Below are 23,803 nucleotides of genomic sequence, written 5' to 3' on the forward strand. Positions count from 1 at the left end.
CAATGCAAAGAAATAGAGGAAAACAATAGAATGGGAAAGGCTAGATATTTCTTCAAGAATATTAGAGATACCAAGGGAACATTTAATGCAAAGATGGGCACAATAAAGGACAGAAATGGTATGGACCTAACAGAAGCAGAAGATATTAAGAAGAGGTGGCAAGAATACATGGAAGAACTGTACAAAAAAGATCTTCATGACCCAGATAACCACAGTGGTGTGATCACTCACCTAGAGCCAGACATCCTGGAGTGGGAAGTTAAGTGGGCCTTAGGAAGCATCACTGCGAACAAAGCTAGTGGAGGTGATGGAATTCCAGCTGAGCTATTTCAAATCCTGAAAGATGATGCTGTGAAAGTGCTGCACTCAGTGTGCCAGCAAATTTGGAAAACTCAACAGTGGCCACAGGACTGAAAAAGGTCAGTTTTCATTCCAATCCCAAAGAAAGGCAATGCTAAAGAATGCTCAAACTACCGGACAATTGCACTCATCTCACACGCTAGGAAAGTAATGCTCAAAATTCTCTAAGCCAGGCTTCAACAGTACATGAACTATGAAATTCCAGATGTTCAAGGTGGATTTAGAAAAGGCAGAGGAACCAGAGATCAAATTGCCAACATCTGTTGGATCATCAAAAAAGCAAGAGAATTTCAGAAAAGCATCTATTTCTGCTTTATTGACAATGTCAAAGCCTTTGACTGTGTGGATCACAACAAACTGTGGAGAATTCTTCAGGAGATGGGAGTACCAGACCACCTGACCTGCCTCCTGAGAAATCTGTATGCAGGTGAAGAAGCAACAGTTAGAACTGGATGTGGAAAAACAGACTGGTTCCAAATCGTGAAAGGAGTATGTCAAGAGGCTGTATGTTGTCACCCTGCTTATTTAACTTATATGCAGAGTACATTGCAAAATGCTGGGATGGATGAAGCACAAGTTGGAATCAAGATTGCCAGGAGAAATATCAGTAACCTCAGACATGCAGATGACACCACCCTTATGGCAGAAAGTGAAGAAGAACTAAAGAGCCTCTTGATGAAAGTGAAAGAGGAGGGTGAAACAGTTGGCTTAAAACTCAACATTCAGAAAACTAAGATCTTGGCATCTGGTCCCATCACTTCATGGCAAATAGATGGGGAAACAGTGGAAACAGTGAGAGACTTTATTTTGGGGGGCTCCAGAATCACTGCAGATGGTGACTGCAGCCATGAAATTAAAAGATGATTATTCCTTGGAAGAAAACTTATGACCAACCTAGACAACATATTAAAAAGTAGAGACATTACTTTGCTGACAGAGGTCTGTTTAGTCAAAGCTATGGTTTTTCCAGTAGTCAAGTATGGATGTGAGAGTTGGACTATACAGAAAGCTGAGCGCCAAAGAGTTGATGCTTTTGAACTGTGGTGTTGGAGAAGACTCTTGAGAGTCCCCTGGACAGCAAGGAGATCCAATCAGTCCATCCTAAAGGAAATCAGTCCTGAATATTCATTGAAAGGACTGATGCTGAAGCTGAAACTCCAGTACTCTGGCCACCTGATGTGAAGAGCTGACTCATTAGAAAAGACCCTGATGCTGGGAAAGATTGAAGGCAGGAGAAGAAGGGAGCGAGAGAGGGTGAGATGGCTGGATGGTATCATCAAGTCGATGGACTTGAGTTTGAGCAAGCTCTGGGAGTTGGTGATGGACAGGGAAGCCTGGTGTGCTGCAATCCATGGGGTCTCAAAGTGTCAGACACGACTGAGAGACTGAACTGAACACATGTATAGACCCTGGAAGGGGTGGAATATTGCGGAATATGTAGGGTTACTAAAAAAAACTAGTGGACCAAGTATTCCTCCCTTATGAAGTCCAGACTGGAGGCTGGACTTGAAAGACTAGTACATAAAAACAAACAAACAACACTATTGCTGCTACAGGAGGCCTTTATGGCCCATAAAACTGTAGTAGGTAAAATGGCTGGAGAATAAATGCCAACAGAGACAGATAGGGCCACATTCCTGTGAAATCCAGCTGGGGTAATGCAGGTGCTGGGATTCTGTTCTATAATCTCTTCTGTTCTATAATCCATTTCTGGGTGAGGACCCAGTGGCCTGACTGACTGCTTCCTTCAGAAGATTTGAGACTGCGTTAGACATGGATTACTGGAGGAACAGAGACACTTGTGTTAGTTTTGACCCAGCTGGCAGGAAACCCACGATCAGCAGAGATGTCTCCGATGTTTCAGGCGGTGAGCCTCTTCCAGCTCGTGTTGAAGGTGGTCGTCAGTAGGAGCTCTTTGACTCCAGTGAGCTGACAAAGAGATGCATTTATAAAAGAAGTATGTTTTAGCTGTTAGAGCATTTGTCTAGAGTAGATGACCGGATCTTGTCCCTGGAAATTGTAACTTTTGATCTAGATGTGGGCCCAGGAACATGGTGTTTTTATCCTCAGGGAGGCTCGGAAAGCACTGGCCTCAGGTTCATTTGTGAAAAAAGAGCTCTGACCGAGGTCAGAACTGTTGGATTCTTCCAGAAACAGGCATTGTGGGGCTGGAGGGGGTTAGCATTGTAGTATGGGTGAAGTCTAATTTGCTAAAGAGCTGGGAAGTGTCCAATCCAGGAGCTGCATGGGTAATAGCCCTCCTCAAATAGATTCCTCAGCAGTGTGCTCACACTGATGAAATGAGCGATAAACCCAAGGAGCACAACTCCTTGGTGAGCTGGGAAGCGGGATTCCTCTTTAGGACTGTGGAGATTTTTGTTGGGATCAATCATATGAACTTCTTGGATTAGGAGACATTGAGCTCTAAGAATGCGATCTGCCAGGTTCCTCTAATCATTTCTTTGCGTATACATTCCCGGAAGGAACAACACTGGGTGGTGTCAACTGAGGGTTTATGTAAGGTCAGACCTGGAGAGTAATTTGTCATCCAGAGGGGACAGGAGAAGGCATATGTTTGTACTAAAAACACTTTGCAAGTGATTTTGATGTTCTGTCAAGAATTCTTGCTTTTGAGGCATCTGTGATCTCAATTTGAGATTTAGTGTAACCTGGCTACAGACTCAGCCTTGTCTGGCTGCCACATAATAATTCTCTTACTTTGTTACTCTGACTTTCCTGATGCTTTAACAGCCTGGCATCTGGATTGAATAAATTCTCTTGCCTTGTGGCCTTTATCCATATGACTTGCATGGGGCTTTCTGGTGTTCCATTACTTTGACCTGGCAGCCCGGCCAAGATTTACTCTCAGAAGCAAACTTGGCTGGGCTGGCTCAGCATCCTAGACCTATTCTACTCCAGTCTCAGAAAGCAGGTCCTAGCATTAAACCAGCATCCAAGGCCTTCATCAGATCCTAGTTTATCTTTCTAAGTTTCTCTCCCATCAACCTCTAGTGAGAACTCTTGGTATCAGTTGGACTAGCTCAGTTACTGCATTAAGACCATGTCTAACTTATGATGCTATATTAAAGCTACACTTCCCCACCAGTGGCTTTGCCCAAAGCCTTCCATACACTGGGAATGCCCTCTTCCTGCTTCTTAATCTATCTGAACTCCTCTGGTTTTTAGAATAACTTTTTTTCTGAATATAATGCTAATCTATGTATGTATGTGTGTGTGTGCATGCTAAATTGCTTCACTCGTGTCTGACTCTTTGTGACCCTTCGGACTGTGGCCCACCAGGCTCCTCTGTCCCTGGGATTTCCCAGGCAAAAATACTGGAGTAGGTTGCCATGCCCTCCAGCAGGGGATCTTCCCAACCCAGGGATCAAACCCGTGTCTCTTACTTCTCCTGCATTGGCAGGCAGGTTCTTTACCACTGGCGCCACCTGGGAAGCCCAATCTATGTATACTATGAGGAAGTGAAGTGAAGTGAAGTGAAGTCCCTCAGTTGTGTCTGACTCTTTGCAACCCCATGGACTGTAGCCTACCAGGCTCCATCCATGGGATTTTCCAGGCAAGAATATTGGAATGGGTTGCCATTTCCTTCTCCAGGGGATCTTCCTGACCCAGGGATCAAACCCGGGTCTCCCGCATTGCAGGCAGATGCTTTAAAATACTGGATAAATCATAAAGGAAAAAATAATCCACAGAAAAGATAATCCACTGTTGTTTCTTCCCACCTCTTTCTTTTTCTTATGTGCACAAGTGCATGTGTGGAATTAACAGTTAATTGTATTTATATATTTTGTTTTCGTTTCCACTTAATAGTTCTTCAGTGCTTCCTCTCCTTACTTTTCCTCTCCAGAACAACAAAGTCCTCACTCAATCTCATGAAAGAGGTATTTTTACCTCTGTCTCTAATACCCTGGGGACCCTATCTTCTACTTCAAATACTTTGCAAAGAAAGATTGTATTCAAAAAAGATTCTGATGCTAGTTCTCAAGAGAATAATAAACCTTATCTTGTAATAAGAGTACAGATAATGCAGATATTTAAAAATATTTTTGAATTTTACATATTCATTAGGGGCAACGATCAATGTTTGCATGCTGGAGGAAAAAATGGAAGGAAAAATCTGTAAATGATCAAAATTTTGAAACTATAGGAAAGTGTAGACTACATCTACTCTAAGAATCCAGAAACATTAATGTTTTATATGTATTCTACAGTTTTTTTTGTATACATTTGAAAAATAGAATTGGAAATCTGCCTCACAGTTTGCACCCTTTTTTATTACTACTATATCACTGATACTTAAATAATCTTTATAAACTGACCAAAGTTACTGGCTTTTTACTTTACTGGAACAAACTCTCCTTTGTTTGCATACTGGTTTTGCATTGTTCTTTTTGTGCAAATTGTTAAAATCTAAATTAAATATAAATGTTCATGATAGTTTTTAAAAGTGCAATTTTTATATAGATAGAATATAAGTACTAAATATAATTAAATCATACAACTCAAGGGTGGATTTTTAATCATTTAATAATGTCTGAATAAGCCATTTATTCTCCATTCACCTCTCGTTTCTTGACAGTTGATCTCTCCAAGATCATTTCTATCCCATTCTGTTTTTGATTATGTACATGTTGTGTGTGTCAAATATAAGTATATATGATTGAAGAAAGTAAAATTGCAGATGCTTGACCCTTTTTGACTATAGAAACGACAATTTCAACACACACGACACGCTTAGCGTTTATCCTGCGTCTTAAGCTCTGAGTCTTCAAGAGAAGCAGGCTTCACTAGTTACTCAGCCTGTGCCGCATAAATGCCTTTTTCAGGGATGGTACTGCTGCGCCTCCTCTCACACACTGCCCCCCTGGCTGGCACTCAGTCCTCACCGTGAACTCAGTTCTCATAGGCGGTGGGGGTGGGGGGCAGAGGGAGGGGCGTTGGATAAATGTCCTGAATCAAGCAGCCTTTGTGCTGTGGTCTTCTGTCACTCTGGATTTGCTCACTCGCCTTTTCTGATGATAACTCTGACTGGCTTAGAAATGTCAGAGGCAGCTGTGGTTGAATCAAACTGAAGAGTGAGGCTCCTCTCAGTGGCCTCTGTTTCTTGCTTTCCTCTGGGGAAACACACTTTAAATGTGCCTGAATTGCATTTTTTGGCAGATTGTTACAGTAGAATATTGACTCTCTGATCTGAAGCCAGGCTTGTCCCAGGGATTGTCTGCTTTTCTGAGAGCTAATAATGAGAATTGATCAATGGTGGTGGTGGGAGGAGAGGGTGGGGTGGAAGGGAGAAGAACAAACCCTGATAGCCGTTCAGTGAACACTCGATTCTGAAGCCGTTTGGCAATTTATCTCTATTCTTTTGCATTATTTTTTCTCATCAGAAGTAAAGCAAGTATTCAATAGACATTGTACAACTGAATTAAAGCAAAGTAGAGTCAGCCAATCAAATCTAATTTCTGTTCCTTTCTTTCTGCTAATTTCTCTATCCTTTGGTTCTCATCACCACCGTATCCATATAGGTCAAGTCTGATTACAGCCAACCCCAGCGGGAATTACATCATTTTCAATGTAATGGAATTTCATTATTGCAATAGGAAGCCTGGGAAGATGGAAGATCGGGTTCCAATTCACCCCCTGGGGAAGGAAAGATAAATACCTACTCTTCTGATTAATCATTATTCCACAACCTCAAAACAAACAACAGAAATCCATCGGTATGAAGAGGGGACAGGGTGGTAGAAATGCAAGCCAGGGATGATTTCTTTTTTAAGTTGAAACTTCCTTCTTTTTGATAAGTGATCTTCTTCTGACAGTTTGATCAGTTCTACTTTATTTTAAAGCAGTGTTTCTCTACTTCCTGTCTAATTCAAACCCCTTTTTATAAAGGTAACTGTCTCATCCCATCTCTCCTACAGCCTACCATCCAAATTCTGATATGATTCTAGAAGTGCCATGCCCCTCCCTTGTTGGGAAGCACTGTATCACCTCTGGCAAAATAATTTTCTTGAGCTTTACTTTCTTTGTTTGCATTGTGTGCACAGTAGGTTGTTTTCTCCCAGATATGAATTTATAGTATTGTTGATTCAGTGCTTCTTCAAATTAGATGTGCTTCTCTACCTTACTGGCCCCTCTACTTTAAAATGATGATGTCTTCCAAGAGACTTCTCAGAAGATACTGACTTGAAGAGCATTTTTCTTTGGTTTTTAAGTGTGCTTGTTTGTGGATGACATATAGGAAAAACTTCCTTTTATATATATGTATTTTTTGTTTTAATTTTTTGAGATCTAACTGACATATATTAGTTTCAGATATGCAGCATGAAGATTCAATATTCGTGTATACTGTGAAGGATCACTAACATAAGTCTAGTTACTGATCACCACAGGAAGTTACTATTTTTTTTGAGAGCTTTTCAGATTTACTCTCCTAGCAACTTTCAAACATACTTATGGCATTATTAACTATCATCACCCTGCTGTACGTTACATGCCCAGGACTTATTTATTTTATAGCTGGACATTTGTCCCTCTTGACCTCCTTCATCTGTTTGCCCCCACTAACCTCCCTCTCACTGCCTCATCACCTCTGCCCAGGCCTCTGGCAACCATCAGTGTTCTTTATATCCATGAGTTCAGGTTTTTCTTAGTTTGATTTTTGGATTGTGCATATAACTGAGACAATACCGTATTTATCCTTCTATGTCTGACTTATTTCTCTTAGCACAATACCCCCAAGGTCCATCCGTGTTGTCACAAATGGCAAGGTTTCCTTCTTTTTTATGGATAATGTTCCTATATATGTATATATACAATATTTTCTTTATCCATTCATCCATCGAGGGACAGACACATAGGTTGACTGTATATCTTAGCTGTTATAAACAATACTGCAATGAACACAGTGGTACACATATTTTTTCAGGTTAGTGGGGTTTTTTTCCCCTTTGGATAAACACCAGGAAGCGTAACTGCTGGATCATATGGTAGTTCTGTTTTTAATTTTTTGAGAAATCTCCACACTGTTTCCTATAGTGGCTGCACCAATTTGCGTTTCCACCAAAAGTGTGCAAGGGTCCCCGTTCTCCACTTTTTTACCAACAGTTTTTCTTGTGTTTTTGCAATAGTTATTCTCACAGGCATGAGGTAGGACCTTATTGCGGTTTTGATTTGCCTTTCCCTGACAGTTAGTGATACTGAGTCTCTTTCATGTACCATTGGTCATCTGTTGTGTCTTCTTTGGAAAACTGCCTGTTCAGGTCCTCTGCCCATTTTTAATTGGGGGTGGTTTTACTGCTGAGTTGTGTGCATTCTTCATATATATATTGGATATTAACTACTTATCAGATACGTGATGTGCAAATATTTTCTACATTCCAAAGTTTCCCTTTTTATTTTGTTGATGGTTTCCTTTGCTGTGTAGAAGCTTTTTAGTTTGTAATTCCATTGATTATTTTTGCATTTATTGCCTTTGCTTTTGTGGTCAAATCCAGGGAAAATCATTGTCAAGACCAATGTCAAGGAGCTTATTGCCTCTTGTTTTTGTCTAAGAGTTTTATGGTTTCAGGTCTTACGTTCAAATCTTTAATCCATTTTTGAGTTGGTTTTTTGTGCATGGTGTTAGATAATGGTCCACCTTCATCCTTTTTCATGTGGATATCTAGTTTTCCCAACACGATTTATTGAAGAGACAGTCCTTTCCCCATTGTATATTCTTGGCTCCTGGATCGTAAATTAATTGACCATATATGTGTAGGTTTGTTTCTGGTTTCTCTTTTCCATTCCATTGATCTATGTGTCTATTTTTATGCCAGTATCATATTGTTTTGATTGCTAGGCTTTGAAATACAGTTTTAAATCAGGAAGCATGATGCCTCCAGCTTTGTTCTTCTTTCTCAGGATTGCTTTGGCTATTTGTAGTCTTTAGGATTATTTGTCCTGTTTCTGTGAAAAATACCACTGTGTTTTTGTATTCTTCCTTGGAGTCTATGCCAGAAAATCAGGTGATATTTTTTCCCTTCTTGGTGCATACATATATTTATAATGATAATGTGTGCTGTGCTAAGTCACTTCAGTCATGTCTGACTCTTTGTGACCCCATGGACTATAGCCCACCAGGCTCCTCTGTCCAGGGGATGCTCCAGGCAGGAATACTGGAATGGTTTGCCATGCCCTCCTCCAAGGGATCTTCCCTACCCAGGGATCAAACCTGCGTCTCTCATATCTCTTGCACTGGCAGGTGGGTTCTTTACCACTCGTGCCACCTGTGAAGCCCAAAGTAATGATAATACTTAAAGCTTAGTGAGGACTTTGCATGTGCAGGCTCTAAATGATTTAATTCTCATAATATCCTATTATTTCCATCTTAAGATGTAGAAACAGAGGCACTCAGAAGTGAGGTGGTTCACCTAAGGTCATGCGATTAGTAAGTGGTAGAGTCAGAACATGAACCCAGACAGTCTGAGCCTTGAGTCCATGCTTTTGATCTTCTTTTCAGTTGTGTGGTCCAAGACTGAGGGAAAATACATTGTGCTATTACCAATAATATAGATCAAATCCAGTAGCATAAATAATATTAAAACAAAAATTTATCAAATATTTTAAGCTTCATTTGTTGACTTATACATTTCAAGTAATTACACATTCTTGGTAGAGAAATTATAATAAAACAGAAGTCTCTTGGAATTTCCTATAGTGGAACTTACTGTGTAATTTATACTGTAACAGTACTAAAAAAGCTTATCTGTATTCTGATAAATTAAAAAAAATCTGATTACAGTAAAATTATCTACACTATTTTTTTTAAAGGCCACACTGTTCAGCATCATTATATGTACTCTAATGTGATTTTTAAAAATAGTGTTGTTTAAGCCAGGAAACCTTGAAATTTAAAAAAGGAACAGTTATTTTGGATTAAAATTTTAAGAATAAAAATTTATAAGTGAGTGGATAAAATATCATTGGAATCTATCTACATATTCTCTGTGATCCTTTCTACCATTTAACTATGAGCTATAATAAATTCCAATGATATTTTATCCATTCACTTATAAATTTTGATTCTTAAAATTTTAATCTGAAATAATTGTAAATTTTTTAAATTTCAAGGTTTCTTGGCTTAAAAAACACTATTTTTGAAAATCATGTTTTCAAAGATTAAAAGATACGTATTAAAGAGTCACGTTATGGAGATGTGAGTACAACTCTCATATCTGGCCCTGTCTACCTGGTTCCCAGCCCTCCACCACCAATTGCTGTTTTATTTTCTTCTGAATCTTTCCAGACATTTCTACATATACAAGTAGAAATATGTAGAATACATATTCTCCCTTTTCTTACACATAAGATAGTACTATTCTATACTTCAAATATTTAAGTATCCTGGAGATATTTTCCCATATCAATATCAGAGTTGTCTCACTGTTTTTGTACATCTGCAAAATATTCCAACATGTAGATATACCATAATTTAGTTAGCTCATTTCCTATTAGTAGACACTTAGATTGTTTTCCAGTCTTTTGCTATTACAATGTTTCAGTGGATAACCTGTGCAGTATATCTACAGAATAAGTTCCCAGCAGTGGATTTGCTACATCACAGGACATACACATTGGTCATTTGGATAGGTAGAGTAAATTCCCTCCATAGCAGTTGTATTAATTTACACTTCCATCAGCCATGTGTGAGAGTGCCTGATTCTCCATAGTTTTGCCAACACTGTGCAGTCTCAAACATTTGGATTTTTGCCAATTTAATAGCTGAGAAATAGTATACTTTTAATTTGCATTTCTCTTATTATAAGTGAGATTGGATATTTTCTCTTGTGTTCAAAAAATATTCTTGTTTCCTTTTCTGTGAACTATTAATATCTTTAGCCCATTTTGCTATTGAACTAGATCAATAGTCTGTTTTCTCTTTCTGTTTATAGGACCTCCTGGATAAGGGAGACTTGCCTTTTATCTGTGGAAAGAATTACTACAGACATTTCCCTCCAATTTGTAATTTGTCTTTTGATATCACATATAGTTTTGGTTTTTTATTTTTGCCATGCTGGATTCAAAAACTGTTTTTAGGTAGTTAAATTTATCTATATTTTCTTTAATGACATCTGACTTTCAAGTCATAGTTAGAGAGATCTTTCTCTAAGCCAAAGTTATTCTATAAAGGAATTCTCCTTTATTTTTGTACTTCTATAGTTGACTGGCTCTCTCTTCTATCTCTCTTTTCTTCCCCCATCCCTCTCCCTTCCTCCCAACTCTTCCTCCTTCCCTCCCTCCTATCTGTGATCTATTTGGAATATTTCTAGTATAAGGTATGGACAATACTTTGTAATATTACTTTGTTTTTATATCTATGAATTTTCTTTTTTATTTCCTCTGTTTCAGGTAAATATCCTACTCAGGGTCTCTATAGGGCAGAAAGCAGGAGTATTACACAAGACTTTTTTGGCTTTAGTTTCAAAAGCTTAAACCCTTGGAAAAATTAAGGGGGCTTGTGGAGAAAGAAAAATGCAGGAGATTTTCAGGTAGAGGTAGAAGGTACTGGAAAAGTGGGGTGGAAAGTGAGCCTTCTCCAGAGCTTTAGGTATATGGGATTAGATACTAAGTCCTGAATATGTTGATGAAATAGAGGAGAACCACTAAAGGTGCCATTTAGATAAGACCATGGAAGGCTTAGTGGTAACCTGTGCATAGAAATGACTGGTTGCTAGAGCCAGTCCCATGCCCATTTGCCCCACCCCAACACACAATATATCAGCATCTTGACACAACTCAGAAGAGATGAGGGAAAGGCTTTAAAAAGAACTAATCTTAATTTTCTGCTAGCTCAAGAGATTGGGGAGCTGGAGTCAAAAATTAAGCTTTTCTATAAAATGAAGTGATATTTCTTGTTTTTTGAATTTTTGATCATGCCCACTACATATGCTTTAATTTAGTTGCACACTAAATGTTGTATCTTGTAATGTATTTTACAACTCATTACAGCAAAATTTAAACTAAAAGATCAGCAAATTCCAGCTTTTGAGAAGGCATGAACTTGGATCCAGCCTGTGGGACTACATGTATCAAGCTGTCCTTGAGTGCACCTGGGCCTCAGGTTTTGTTTGGGTTGGTGAGTGCTCAGGTGCACAGAATTGAATTAGTCAGACGCCTCAGTTCTTGGCACACAGTGGTGATTCTATTATAAGGTCTCTCTCTCACTTCCATTCTCTTCAAAGGTACCCAATCCAGAGTCTTTCCCCATGGTTACCCATAGAAATTTAGAACAGTCCAAATATCTCTTACAAAAAGTAATACCTGTTGACTAACAGAGGTGATTGGGAAAGAAACAAGAGCATGATATGCAAGCTGCAAAAAGAGTGTAGCTGGAGTTGGATAGTATTCGACTGGACTTTCTTCACCTGTGAAAATGAGGTTAATAATAACCAGCTCCAGATCTAACATAAAATATACAACAAAGAAAAAAGGATTATGTAATGTTTACAAGTTTTGAAGAAAAAAGAAGTATTAGAGAACTTTCAGATATTGAATAAGCTAAATAAAGCAACAGATCTTTGAGTACTAATGGGAAACCCCAGAAGTCTTTATTTATTGGTATGTCAACTACTGTAAGATGGTGAGGGTAACTCACTGACCTGAAAAAACACATTTCAAACCAGTGTGAGATGTGGCTAATTGACTAATCAGAGTAAGAAAGACCCAGATGACTTTTTAGAATAATTCAGATCAGAGTGGATATTGACAGGGCAGATGGTGAATGGCACTGAAAGGCAGATTTAATTTATTTACTGTTTGCATTCTAGTTTCTGTAATTTTAATTAAAGTGAGTTAAACAAAATCTTGTCTAAGCATTTTTCCTTCCCAATATGAAAGGTGTTGACACATCACATCATTGAGTTGGGAAGATAAAGACAGGGGAAAGGATTGGAATTTGGTGTGAATTAACATATCACAAGGCTCTTGTGTCTGTAAAAGGTGAGGAAATAAACACATGTGTTGATGTAACTCCAACTGTATAGAAGATTATCAAGGCATGTGTGTGTGTGCTTGGCCAAAAGCTGTTGATTCCAGAAATGTAATTTCATTTGATGGATTTTATTGTAATTAACACAGGGAGTTGTACTAACTCAGAACTCTTTATTATCTTGGGAGAAGACTTGTGAAATGTATGCACTTATAAAATAGGATTCATGTTTTGCAGAGGGTTTATAATGCTAATGGATCTTGGGAACCTTCTGGGATTATATCAAGCTTGCAATTAGGGTTTCTCTTTTGCAATCTCAAGTGTGGTTTACCTGGAGCGTTTCATCTTAAATGGTATTTAATAGAACTTGGGAGCTCTTGAGGGCAGGGACTTGGGTTTCGTTGTTGTTGTTACCTATTGCAAAGCACCAAGTCCACGGCTACAGAAAACTAGCAGTCACTTTTTATGTGTAATTTTGCTTATTCTTCAAATCCAGTAGAGATCATCTCTAACATTTAGCAGTTCACAAAAAGCATAAAGTTTACATGAGCACATTAATAGTATGTAGAGGATTCACTGTCTGTTTTAAGAGGGCTTTCCTGGTGGCTCAGATGGTAAAGAATCTGCCTGCGATGCAGGAGACCTGGGTTTGATCCCTGGGTCAGGAAGATCCCCTGGAAAAGGGAATGACAGCCCACTCCAGTATTCTTGCCTGGAGAATTCCATAGACAGAGGAGCCTGGAAGGCTACAGTCCACAGGGTCGCAAAGAGTCAGACACATATGTTAGTAATTAAGCAGAAATCTTGGGACTTGTATGAAGATAAGGTAGATAGGATAAGCAAAAGGAAAACTAATTCATGAATTTCTTCACGTAGTGGATAGAGTTAGCTCATTTCCTGAGATATCCAGAATAAAATTCAAGATTCAGAAAAAGAGCTACCTAGAAATTTTAAACCTCAAGTTTGAGGACAAGATCCACCTGCAGTTCTGAGTTCAGCTGACAACTTGGATACTGTCAAAGCAGAGTCTGCCCTTTGAAACCTCTCCTTGGGAAACTAATTAGCAGAATAATAAAAAGGCAAGATCAGCTCTTGTCTTCCTTGTTGGGGATATATAAAACAGTAGTTCTAATTAGCAATAATTAAAATTTAATTAAGAAGCTCTTTGCAATCCTCCTTCCCCCTCCCTCAACTGGTGCTTGCCAGCTCTTGGTCGTGGAGCTGTTTTTATCCCTGTGGTGCTGAATCACAGCTTAATCATAAAGCCTTAGATCACAGCTTACCCAGTCCCAAGCACTAATCACCACAGCCTTCAAGAGTGACAAGTACATAGTCTAGCTTTTAATAACATGAGCAATTACTTTCTTCAATTTTGTAATCATAAATTATGATTCTTCTGTCCTCTTTATCAGCTGATTGCAGATGCCATTGCCCTAAAAAAAAAAAAAAATGATTTGTTCCCCCAGTTCTACCGCTTGTTGAAACGAGGATAGTAGGAGGCCTCCAAAGATATTAAATATTTGAACTTTTATGCTTTAAAGCAGAAAATTGGCTTTAGAATAAAAGGCTAAAACATTGGTGAAACCAAGCATTTAAAAAATAAAAGTAGGGACTCCTCTGGTAAGCCAGTGGTCAAGATTCTGTGCTTCCAACACAGGGGCCTTGGGTTCATGGTTGGGGAACAAAGATCACACAGGCTGCATAGCGTGGCCCAAAAATTAATAAATGAAAATAAGAGTATTTGACTTAAAAATTAAAACAACATACTGCAGAGGGAGGTTCAGGAAAGCAGATATAGTATTTGATGCTCTTCACAAGCTTTATAGAGTCATCTAAGTATTAGTTAAAATTTAGAATATTTCAAATTATAAAAAGGAGTGTCTCTGGATTATATGCTTTAACATGATTACAATGATGAATTTTATGTTAGTGAATTTTATCTCAATAGAAAAAGGCATTCAAACTCTGGCTTTGTCCTAGTTTTGGGTATGAATATTAATCACATAGTTTACAGAGAGAGGAGAAAAAAAAACAAGACCTGATAGATCATTATGAGCAAAAGAAAAAGGAAATAATCAAGAACAGAGGAAAATTAGTTTTTTAAAAGCCATCGGACTAGGAAATATAACCCCAGTTCTTTAATTATTAAGGGAAGGGCTCTGAATCTGCTCCATTATCTTAATTATGTTTCTGGAGCAAACATTATTTCAATGTGATAAAAGATGACATGACACTAAAGGTAAAGGCAGAGCAGATGTTACATGAGGGACAAGCCAATAGGCCCACATTCTGGTAATTTCTTCCCCACTAGACATGTTCTCATTAATCTGTGATTAATAGGATTTGAGTATAGTAAATGATGATGATCTATTGTCTGTCTTTGTCGAGCACCATGGAGAGAGTAATTTGTCAGCTCAGCTTTTGTGTGACTATTTAATAGCAAAGAGGGAGAGAGAAAAGACGCTAATCTTCTAATTGGCATCTATAGAGAAGGTCTAGGAGAACACTGCCTGTACGGAAATAGCCCCGAATAATTCCTATGCCTGAGCCAAGCAAATGTGGACTATGTGTATCTTTTATGTAACAGTGCCTTCCATAGAAGAAAAGGCAGGGCCAGGGGAAGAAAAAGCAGCAATGAAACAATCTGAAGAGATCATAGGCTAGTATTCACTTACTTTTGAGTCTTTTTCAACTGTAGTGACTTGCCAAAAAGTGGGCCCCCCCAAAATCACTTTTGTTTAAAAATTAGTTGCCCAGCTGGACCGAAAAACAGCATATAAAATAAAAAGCCACCATTGTCACTCCCACCAGCAACAAAATAGAATGCCCTGAACTTACAACTTAAAAAATTTTAATACACCAATTAATCAGATATTTTGAACTAAAATGGTTCAGTGGTTAGTCTTATCTGTTCTGGAAGTTTCTTCAAATGCCTAAACCTTGGTCAGAACAAGTACAAGTACAGAGTTACTCTTTTCCTCCTTCCCTCTCTCGCTTTTTATCTTTAAGGACTTTCTGCATGTTTTTCCATATTCTGAGTCTTTCCAGGTACTCTTCTGATTGCTGGAAATGAGTAAGACAAGGCCTTACTAAGAGATATCTACAATGTGTAAAAACAGCAAAAAAAAAAAAAATTAGTAAATGCAGAGTATATAAAGAACTACCTCTGATCAGGTTTGATAGAAATTGGTTAAGAATAAAAATGGACAATTGACAGAAGAAGAAATTCAATGTGGACAGTGTACATATGAATAGATGTTCAATATGCCTAGTAATCAGCAAAATTTAACTTGAAACATAAGATTTCATTCATACCCATCAGATTGACAAGTCCAAATAGGGACTCAAATCTGGTTGGGAGTGAAAAATCAGACAACCCCTTTAGATAGCAATTTGTCAGTATCTAATAGTTCAGTTTCAATTTGTCAATGTTTATAGCATTCTTCTAGAGCTAGGCCCCAAGAAACCCTTGCACATGTACAGTCAGGTGAAAGTATTCATTGTTGCATAGTTTCATTCAAAGTGAAAACAGTAGTTAGTAGTGTAGTTATATGGCATTTTTTGGGCAAAAGGTCAGAGACAAGATTCCAGCTTCTAACAACAGTGCTGAAATTATTAGACAGGCTTATTGTCTAATTTTATTGTTTTCATGAACTTGAGAAGTTACTTTCGTTACTTTGTGCTTCAGTTTCTTTATCTGTAAAATAAGGGGGCTGGATAGAGAATCTTTTAAGGTCTCTTCCAGTTCTAAAGTCTTAAGATTCTATTTTTATTCTAAAACACCAGTTCTGATTTATATGGAAATTTATATGACCAAGATTTTCCCCCACATTAGTAATAAAAGTATATTTATTCATAAATACATGTAATACAAATAATAAAAGTGTATTTATTGGCTGTTTTGAAAAGGCAAAGGAAAGCTTTCTGTCTTGAAATTGGAAGGAAACCATTCTTGAGCAGTACTAAAAGAGTTAATTGGTCATGATTAGAGTTGGAGAAGGAGATTTCAAGATTTGGAGATTTTATTTACTTATATATAGGGGCTTCCCTGGTGGTTCAGTGATAAAGAATCTGCCTGCCAATGAGGAGATATAGGTTCAATCTCTGGGTCGAGAAGATCCCCTGGAGAAAGAAATGGCAACATACTGCAGAATTCTTGCCTGGGAAATCTCACGGACAGAGGATCCTGGTGGGCTAGAGACCATGGGCTCACAAGAGTCGGACCCAGCTTAGCGACTAAACAACAACCACATGTAGCATGCACGCACACACACATATATATATACATATGCACCCACATATTTTCATATGTACACATTTTCTTTCTTCAGGGAGTTCATGGGAAGGTAGGGTTCAAGAGAGATGAATTAGATTTTAGACAATAACATCTGCAGATACAAGGCAAAGGACCTGAATAGACATTTCCAAAGAAGACATACAAATTACCAATAGGTACATTAAAAGCATCTTGACATCTCTAATTATCAGGGAAGTGCAAATCAAAACTGCAATGAAATATCACCGTATACCTGTTGGATGACCCATATCAACAAAGCAGGAGATAAGTGTAAGTGAGGAAGTACAGGAAAGAGAACCCTGTGCAATGTTGGTGGGAGTGTGAATTGGTGTAGCCACTATAGAAAAAAGTATGATGTATGGAAGTTCCTCAAGAACTTAAAAACAGAACTACCAAATCTTCATCTGTAACTTCTGGTTATAGATCCAAAAGAAACACAATCATTATCCTGAAGAGATACCTGTACTTCCATGTTCATCGGAGTGTTCCTCACAGTAGCCAAGGTATGGGCACGAATGAATGTCCATCAACAGATGTATGAATAAAGCAAATGTGGTATAGATGCAAGGGAAATTCACTCGACTTAGAAAAGAAGGAAACTTTGTCATTTGTAACAGCATGGATGAAATGTTACAAATTTCATCCATGGCAATATGCTAAGTAAGATAAGCCAATTATCGCATGATATCAACTATATGTGGAATCATTTTTTCTTTAAAGTCAAACTCATAGAAACAGAAGAAAAGCGTTTGCTGAGAGTTGGGAGAAATATTGATAGAGTTGGTAATAGGCTAGAAATCGTTACAAGATGAATAATGTCTGGGGATCTAATTTATAGCATGGTGAGCATAGTTGATATCACTAATGTATAACTGAAATTTGCTAAGAGAGTAGAGCTTAAATGTTCTCAGTAAAAAAGAAAAAAGAACAACAAAAAAGAAAACGATAAACTTGTGAGGTGATGGATGTGTCAATTAGCTTAATGGTGGAAATTCTTTCACAATGTATATGTATTATCAAATCATCACATTGTGTATTTTGAAGATCTCAAAATTCAATTTGTTATACCTCAATAAAGCTGGAAAAAAATTGACTGCTCCTGGCTAAATCTAATCATCCAATTTTTCCTGGCACGGTTTTTTTTTTTCCACTTTATTTCAAAATAAATATAGATTCACAGGAAGAGGCAAAAAGTAGTAGAGAGAGTACCCATGAATCTTTTATCCAGTGTTCCTCCTGTCGTAACATTTTATGGAATGAAATCTTATGTCATCTTGGAAAAGGAAATTGAGATTTCACCATTTTAAATGCAGCTGTTTATGTGTGTTTCTGTCTCTATAGTTTCTGTGTGATGCTCTCACACTTGGAGGTTTGTGTTACTATGACCACACTCAAGCCACAGAACTATTCATCCGCACAAACACCCTTTATATTACCCCTTTATAGTTATGCCTACCTCCTTGTCTTTCCACATCCCAGTAACTATTATGTTCCTAATCTCTATAATTTTACCATTTTGATATAAATGAAATATTATAAGCATGTAACTCTTTGAGGTCGGTTTAGTCACTCAGTGTAATTCTCTGTGATCCATCCAGATTGTTGCCCAGCTCAGCCGATCATTCCTTTTTATTCCATGTTATGAACATACCATTGGTGTTCAACCTACACTGAAGGACATTTGGGTTGTTTCCAGTGTCTGGCTATTGTAAATAAAGCTTCTACAAGCTTCCTGTACAGGTTTTTGTGTTATAGTCTTAAAATCTTGAGCTTTTTCTGTGCTTTCACCCTCATTGACTATCCTATTCTTTTTGTGTGTGTGCAAAACCCCTGCATCTTCTTTATTTTGCATACTTAAATTTCAGAGCAAAATAAACAAACAAAAAAATATTCTACACAACATTCAAATGCCATGTTTCTGTCCTATTCTTAAAGTCAAAAACGAAGGACCCTCATTTGAATCCTTATGTTTGTCAATTATTTCTCTTTAGCTCTTTCACTACCTGACCTGCATCGTGGTTCTTTAAGACTCAGACTTTGGTCCTCACAGGGCAGATATTTCTAGAAAAGATTATGTACTCTCATAGCTTCCAACACCAGTTTTGGTGCCTTCAGTTCAGTTCAGTCACTCAGTTGTGTCTGACTCTTTGCAACCCCATGAATCGCAGCACGCCAGGCCTCCCTGTCCATCACCATCTCCCGGAGTCCACTCAGACTCATGTCCATCGAGTCCGTGATGCCATCCAGCCATCTCATCCTCTGTCGTCCCCTTCTCCTCCTGCCCCCAATCCCTCCCAGCATCAGAGTCTTTGCCAATGAGTCAACTCTTCGCATGAGGTGGACAAAGTACTGGAGCTTCAGCTTTAGCATCATTCCTTCCAAAGAAATCCCAGGGCTGATCTTCAGAATGGACTGGTGGGATCTCCTTGCAGTCCAAGGGACTCTCAAGAGTCTTCTCCAACACCACAGTTCAAAAGCATCAATTCTTCGGCATTCAGCCTTCTTCACAGTCCAACTCTCACATCCATACGTGACCACAGGAAAAACCATAGCCTTGACTAGACGGACCTTAGTCGGCAAAGTAATGTCTCTGCTTTTGAATATACTATCTAGGTTGGTCATAACTTTTCTTCCAAGGAGTACAGCTCTATATCTTTAGATAACTAGCTGTTCATATAGTATCGCTACTTATATATTATGCTAGCACCAAAGTATAATATTTATTTGTCAAAAATGGAACTTTTTTCTATTGTGTACATCCTGAGAGCCTTCTAAGCCTCACCACTCTCCTGGATGCCTAGGGGTATAGTCCTTGCTGTTTGTGACTTATCCTTTTCTTTCTTTTCTCCTATATTCAATCAAGCATCAAACCCTGCTGGCTCTTTCTCTGTGTCTTACATCTTATTCTCTTTCTTTTTTCCTTATTGTTTCTTTTTTTTTTCCTGGTAGGTAAACTTGAATTTATTAAATGTCAAAAATACTTGATTTTTTCAACCATTTAAAAATGCATAACTTTAGTACACAGACCGTACAAAAACAGGCGGGAGACCACTTTGCCAAACCCTGGTTCACACCATAGAACAGCATATAAACATGCTTTTTATGGGACTTTCCTGGCAACCAAGTGGGTTCAACCCCTGGTAAGGTAACTAAGATCCTGCATGTCTTGTGGCAAGCATCCCTCCCCCCACAGTTTATTTTTAAAAAGTGCTGCCTTCAGGTACAAGGATGACACATACGTGTACTTCCTATTACAGTAGGTGTTAAGAGCTGCTAGTTATAGGGAACAATAAGACAACAAAATTTTAAAAAGCCAGTTCCTAATTTACTAGCTGTACTTCTAAGTACTCGGTAGCTAGAGAACATTTCTATCATTGGACAGCCCCGTGTCCTAACTGACAGGAGTATTTATTCAGTACGTCATCACAAACCATATAATACAATAGTTCCAATGTTTCATATTTATTACTGAGTCTCAGACTGATAGTTAGGAAATAAGAAACATCAGGAACCAAGCATTACAGTAGTGATGTTCTCACTGTGATTTGGCTGCTTAAAAAAGTGGTTTTAACATGTGTGGCACACATGTTAAGACCACTTCTTATAGACCCAGCTTGGTTCTTCTCCAATGTCTTCTCTTGGAGTTGTACCTGATTTTATTGCCAGTTTTCATTCGAATCCATTGAGGAATGGGACGATTCTGCTTTTGTTTCTTGGCCAGGAATCGCTTGATCCTGAAAGGCTTGTGAGAAGACATGGTGAGGAGAGAACTCAACCGCACATAGGATGGCGGAGAAGAGAAAAGAGCTTCCTTATTGTTTTTCAATTCTCAAGCTATCCTTCTCTTCCTTAGTCTCTCTTATGTTATATACATATTATTATGTTCAATTCTGTGGTTAGTCCTTTTTCTTTTTTGGGGGCATATGCTGACCAACTGTGCTTTTAAAATTATTATTACTTTATTTTTTATATTGAAGCATAGTTGATTTACAGTGTTTCCGTATACAGCAAAATGATTCACACACACATATACAGACATTCTTTTTCAGATTCTTTTCCATTATAGGTTATTACAAGATATTAAAAACAGTTCCCTGTACTATACAGTATGTGCTTGTTGTTTAGCCCTTTTGTTTTTTTCTTCTGTATTCTAATCTCTATCAGGAGGGTATGTCTTTCCTATAGCATTGTGATGATACTCTCTGTTAAGGAATCTAATTTGTCACTATTTTTTATTCTATATACTTCTCAGCTCTACTGCCATTTGATTTCATTCAGGCTGGTCTTCTACCTTCTTCCACAGATAAATTTCTGGTATACAGTATTTGCCATGGAATTTTTCTCGTATGTTTTAAAATAATTTTTCATTGTAAGTGTAATATGTGTTCCATATTTGTTATAGAAAATTTACAAAATACATAAAAGCAGAAAGAAAAAAGTTACCATAATATCACCTCCTAGAATAATGGTGTACTCTGTTGTATAGAGAGTACTTTAGTAATAATCTTGTTTTATTTCCTTCAAGTCACTATTATTTTTAAAGGCTTAGGATGCACACCTTTGCATTTCCTTCACACTCTAAGTAGCTTTCTGTGTGTGTGTTTGCTGTTTGATGTGTGGTGTTTTGCCTCCCAAAGATTGTAAGTGCATCAGGAACAGTAAGATGAATCATAGGGCATCTTGCCAGTCAAATTTTAGGGGCCACTTCCTAAGTCCTGGGTCAGCTGTTTACCCTTTCTCTTACATTATGCATTGATGTGATCTAGTTTCTAAATTCCACCACTTGCAATCCCAGAATTCCTTTTTCAAGAGTGCCAAGAAGCAGGATAAAGTTTTCAAAAATTTCCTCCACCGAACTGTTTTCAAAGTCAATATACAAATTCCTTTTTACTTTTAAGTTTTAAAAAATATTGTTTAGTGCAAATTTTTTCCTTTGTTCTTTTTTTAATTTTTCTTTTCAATTGCTAGTAACTTTATAGAGCCAAACAGGAAGCAATAGCAGTGCTAACAAACTACATTCCTTTCCCCCAAACATTTTGGGGAAAGTGGAGTCACAAAAGAAATGTTAAAAATAATAATAGTTGCACTTCATTTTCATTGAGATATAGGTGACTATTGTCTGTTTTCTGAGTCCAGTGAGATTTGTTGAGAAAACCCCACACTCCCCACACTATTGTTTCCAGTTTCAATGTTCTTCCTACCTAACGTGTAGAAAAACCGTCCACAATATCCCTTGAAAATCAATGTGTCACTCTGGAGTCAGAGTGCTTTTAAATCTGAGCTCTAATAGTTACTAACAGGCTGTCCTTGGGCAATTGACCTGATTTCTATGAGATCAGCTTATTCCTCTAAAATGCAAATAGCAAAACTTAGCGCCTCGGGGCATTAAAATAATCAAATGAGATATTGCATGCGAAGGGCCTAGCCTAGAGCCTGACACAAAGTAGACTTTCAACAAATGTTAGTCTACTCTCTGCTTCCTTTTCTTCTTAGAGGACCTTGAATATTACTTCTGCATGTAAGGGGACGCTTAGTTACTTGCTACATGAACATATGAAAAATCTCCTTTACTCCTGAGTAGAAATTTCTCCCCCCCATCTCTTCCTGTCTTCACTGATAACTTGTATGCAACACAGCATGACTGATACCTTCCATTAAAATTTTATTTAAAATGATAGTAGTTTGTACATTATGTTTACCCTGGAAGATTGGGAAGTCATATTATAAAAATGACAGAATAAAATAGAAACAGTGTCGACAGCTAACTGAATGAATCAAAGAAGGATGTGAGATTGGGAAAATATCATTACTGTTTCCTTAACAAAGGCAGAAAAGTTCAGAAGGCAGTTATAAAATTATATGAAGTTCAGAAAGGCATAAAACGATATTAAGATGGATCTCTGGTTATGGAAAAGTGAATAGGTTGACAAATTCTCTCCCAAAGTAACTATGAACTTGTACAGAAATTTCAAAACCAGTCATTTCAGGGCTCAGGGAATCTACAGGGCTCAGGCAAACAATGAATTGAAAATTGTATATCCTTTAGATATTGGTGTGGAGAAGGAAATGGCAGCCCACTCCAGTATTTTTGCCTGGAAAATCCTATGGATGGAGGAGCCTGGCAGGCTATATACCATGGGATTGCAAAGAGTCGGACAGGACTGAGCGACTTCACTTTCATTTTTAGAAATTGGTGAAGAGTCGGTGTCTTCAGTGAGAGAAGGGGTGTCCTTACCTAGGGCTCTCTCCATATTATACCATGATTTTGGGGGGGGGGGCTGTTGTTCTGTTAAGGTGGTGCTTGCTGTGAAAATCAGTAATTTTGATGCTGGATGAGGCTAACTTGACTTGGAATAGAGGGTGGAAAACCAGCAAACCAGAAGAGCCTGCACCTGTCTCAGCCTTAGGTCTTGTTTGGAGCAAAAGGCAGACGTGAGGACTATCCAGAAATTTAACAGGGAAATCCTAGTAATAAAAGAAACCAGTTATTGAATATTTCCTGTATGATTGGTCCTTTGCTTGACACTGGGACTATAAATATAACTAGGACATAATTTCTACATTCAAGGAGTATACAGTCTACTGAAATAAAACAAATATGCATCAATACCTAGTTTTCTAGACTTCCTGTTGTATGGTAGGAGCCATCAATCAGTAGCAATCAGGATATCGCCTGATAATCATCCATGCCCTAAAACTTTGTCCACCCATGCCCTAAAACTTAGCTTGCCCGCCTAAATTGCTCCTGAGTGTGAAATAGGAACAATAATACCTGTGTGAAATGACTGTTGGAAGGCTTGATAAGATGCACAGTAGCACAGAGTTAAACACTCTATAAACAATAACTTTCATGAGTTGATTTGAAATATACCCTACTCAACATCATGGAACAAGTGGTATTTGAACCACTTCCTAGTCATAAGAATTTGGGTAAAATAATTATCTGAGACCCAATTCCTCTATGTGCTTTTAGAAGAAACGGTTGCAGACTTATTCTCTGACTATTTATAATAGAACATTCTCTCTTATTCCATGTTCCGCTATTACATGTTCTCATAGAATCAAGTTGCTTTTAGCAGTTATCTAATTTGTAATTAGACATTGGCAAGTATGATTGCTTGATAATGTTGATCTTTCCCACTAGACAAAAGACTCACTGACAG

General features: G+C 38.0%; 1 protein-coding gene across 1 annotated transcript; it reads right to left on the reverse strand.

Annotated features, from left to right (window-relative positions):
• Positions 1-20,241: 20,241 nt before the first annotated feature.
• LOC138094870 (large ribosomal subunit protein eL39-like) lies at positions 20,242-20,397 on the reverse strand. Its single transcript, XM_068990860.1, has one exon. The coding sequence runs from the start codon at positions 20,395-20,397 to the stop codon at positions 20,242-20,244; it is 156 nt and encodes a 51-aa protein (XP_068846961.1).
• Between the last annotated feature and the right edge of the window lie 3,406 nt (positions 20,398-23,803).

Source organism: Capricornis sumatraensis, chromosome 19 (assembly GCF_032405125.1).
Source record: "Capricornis sumatraensis isolate serow.1 chromosome 19, serow.2, whole genome shotgun sequence".
NCBI classification, from domain to species: domain Eukaryota; kingdom Metazoa; phylum Chordata; class Mammalia; order Artiodactyla; family Bovidae; genus Capricornis; species Capricornis sumatraensis.

What these genes read in the sequence shown, in the direction of transcription:
- LOC138094870 (XM_068990860.1), bottom strand. Translation starts at nt 20,397, where the DNA reads ATGTCTTCTCACAAGCCTTTCAGGATCAAGCGATTCCTGGCCAAGAAA.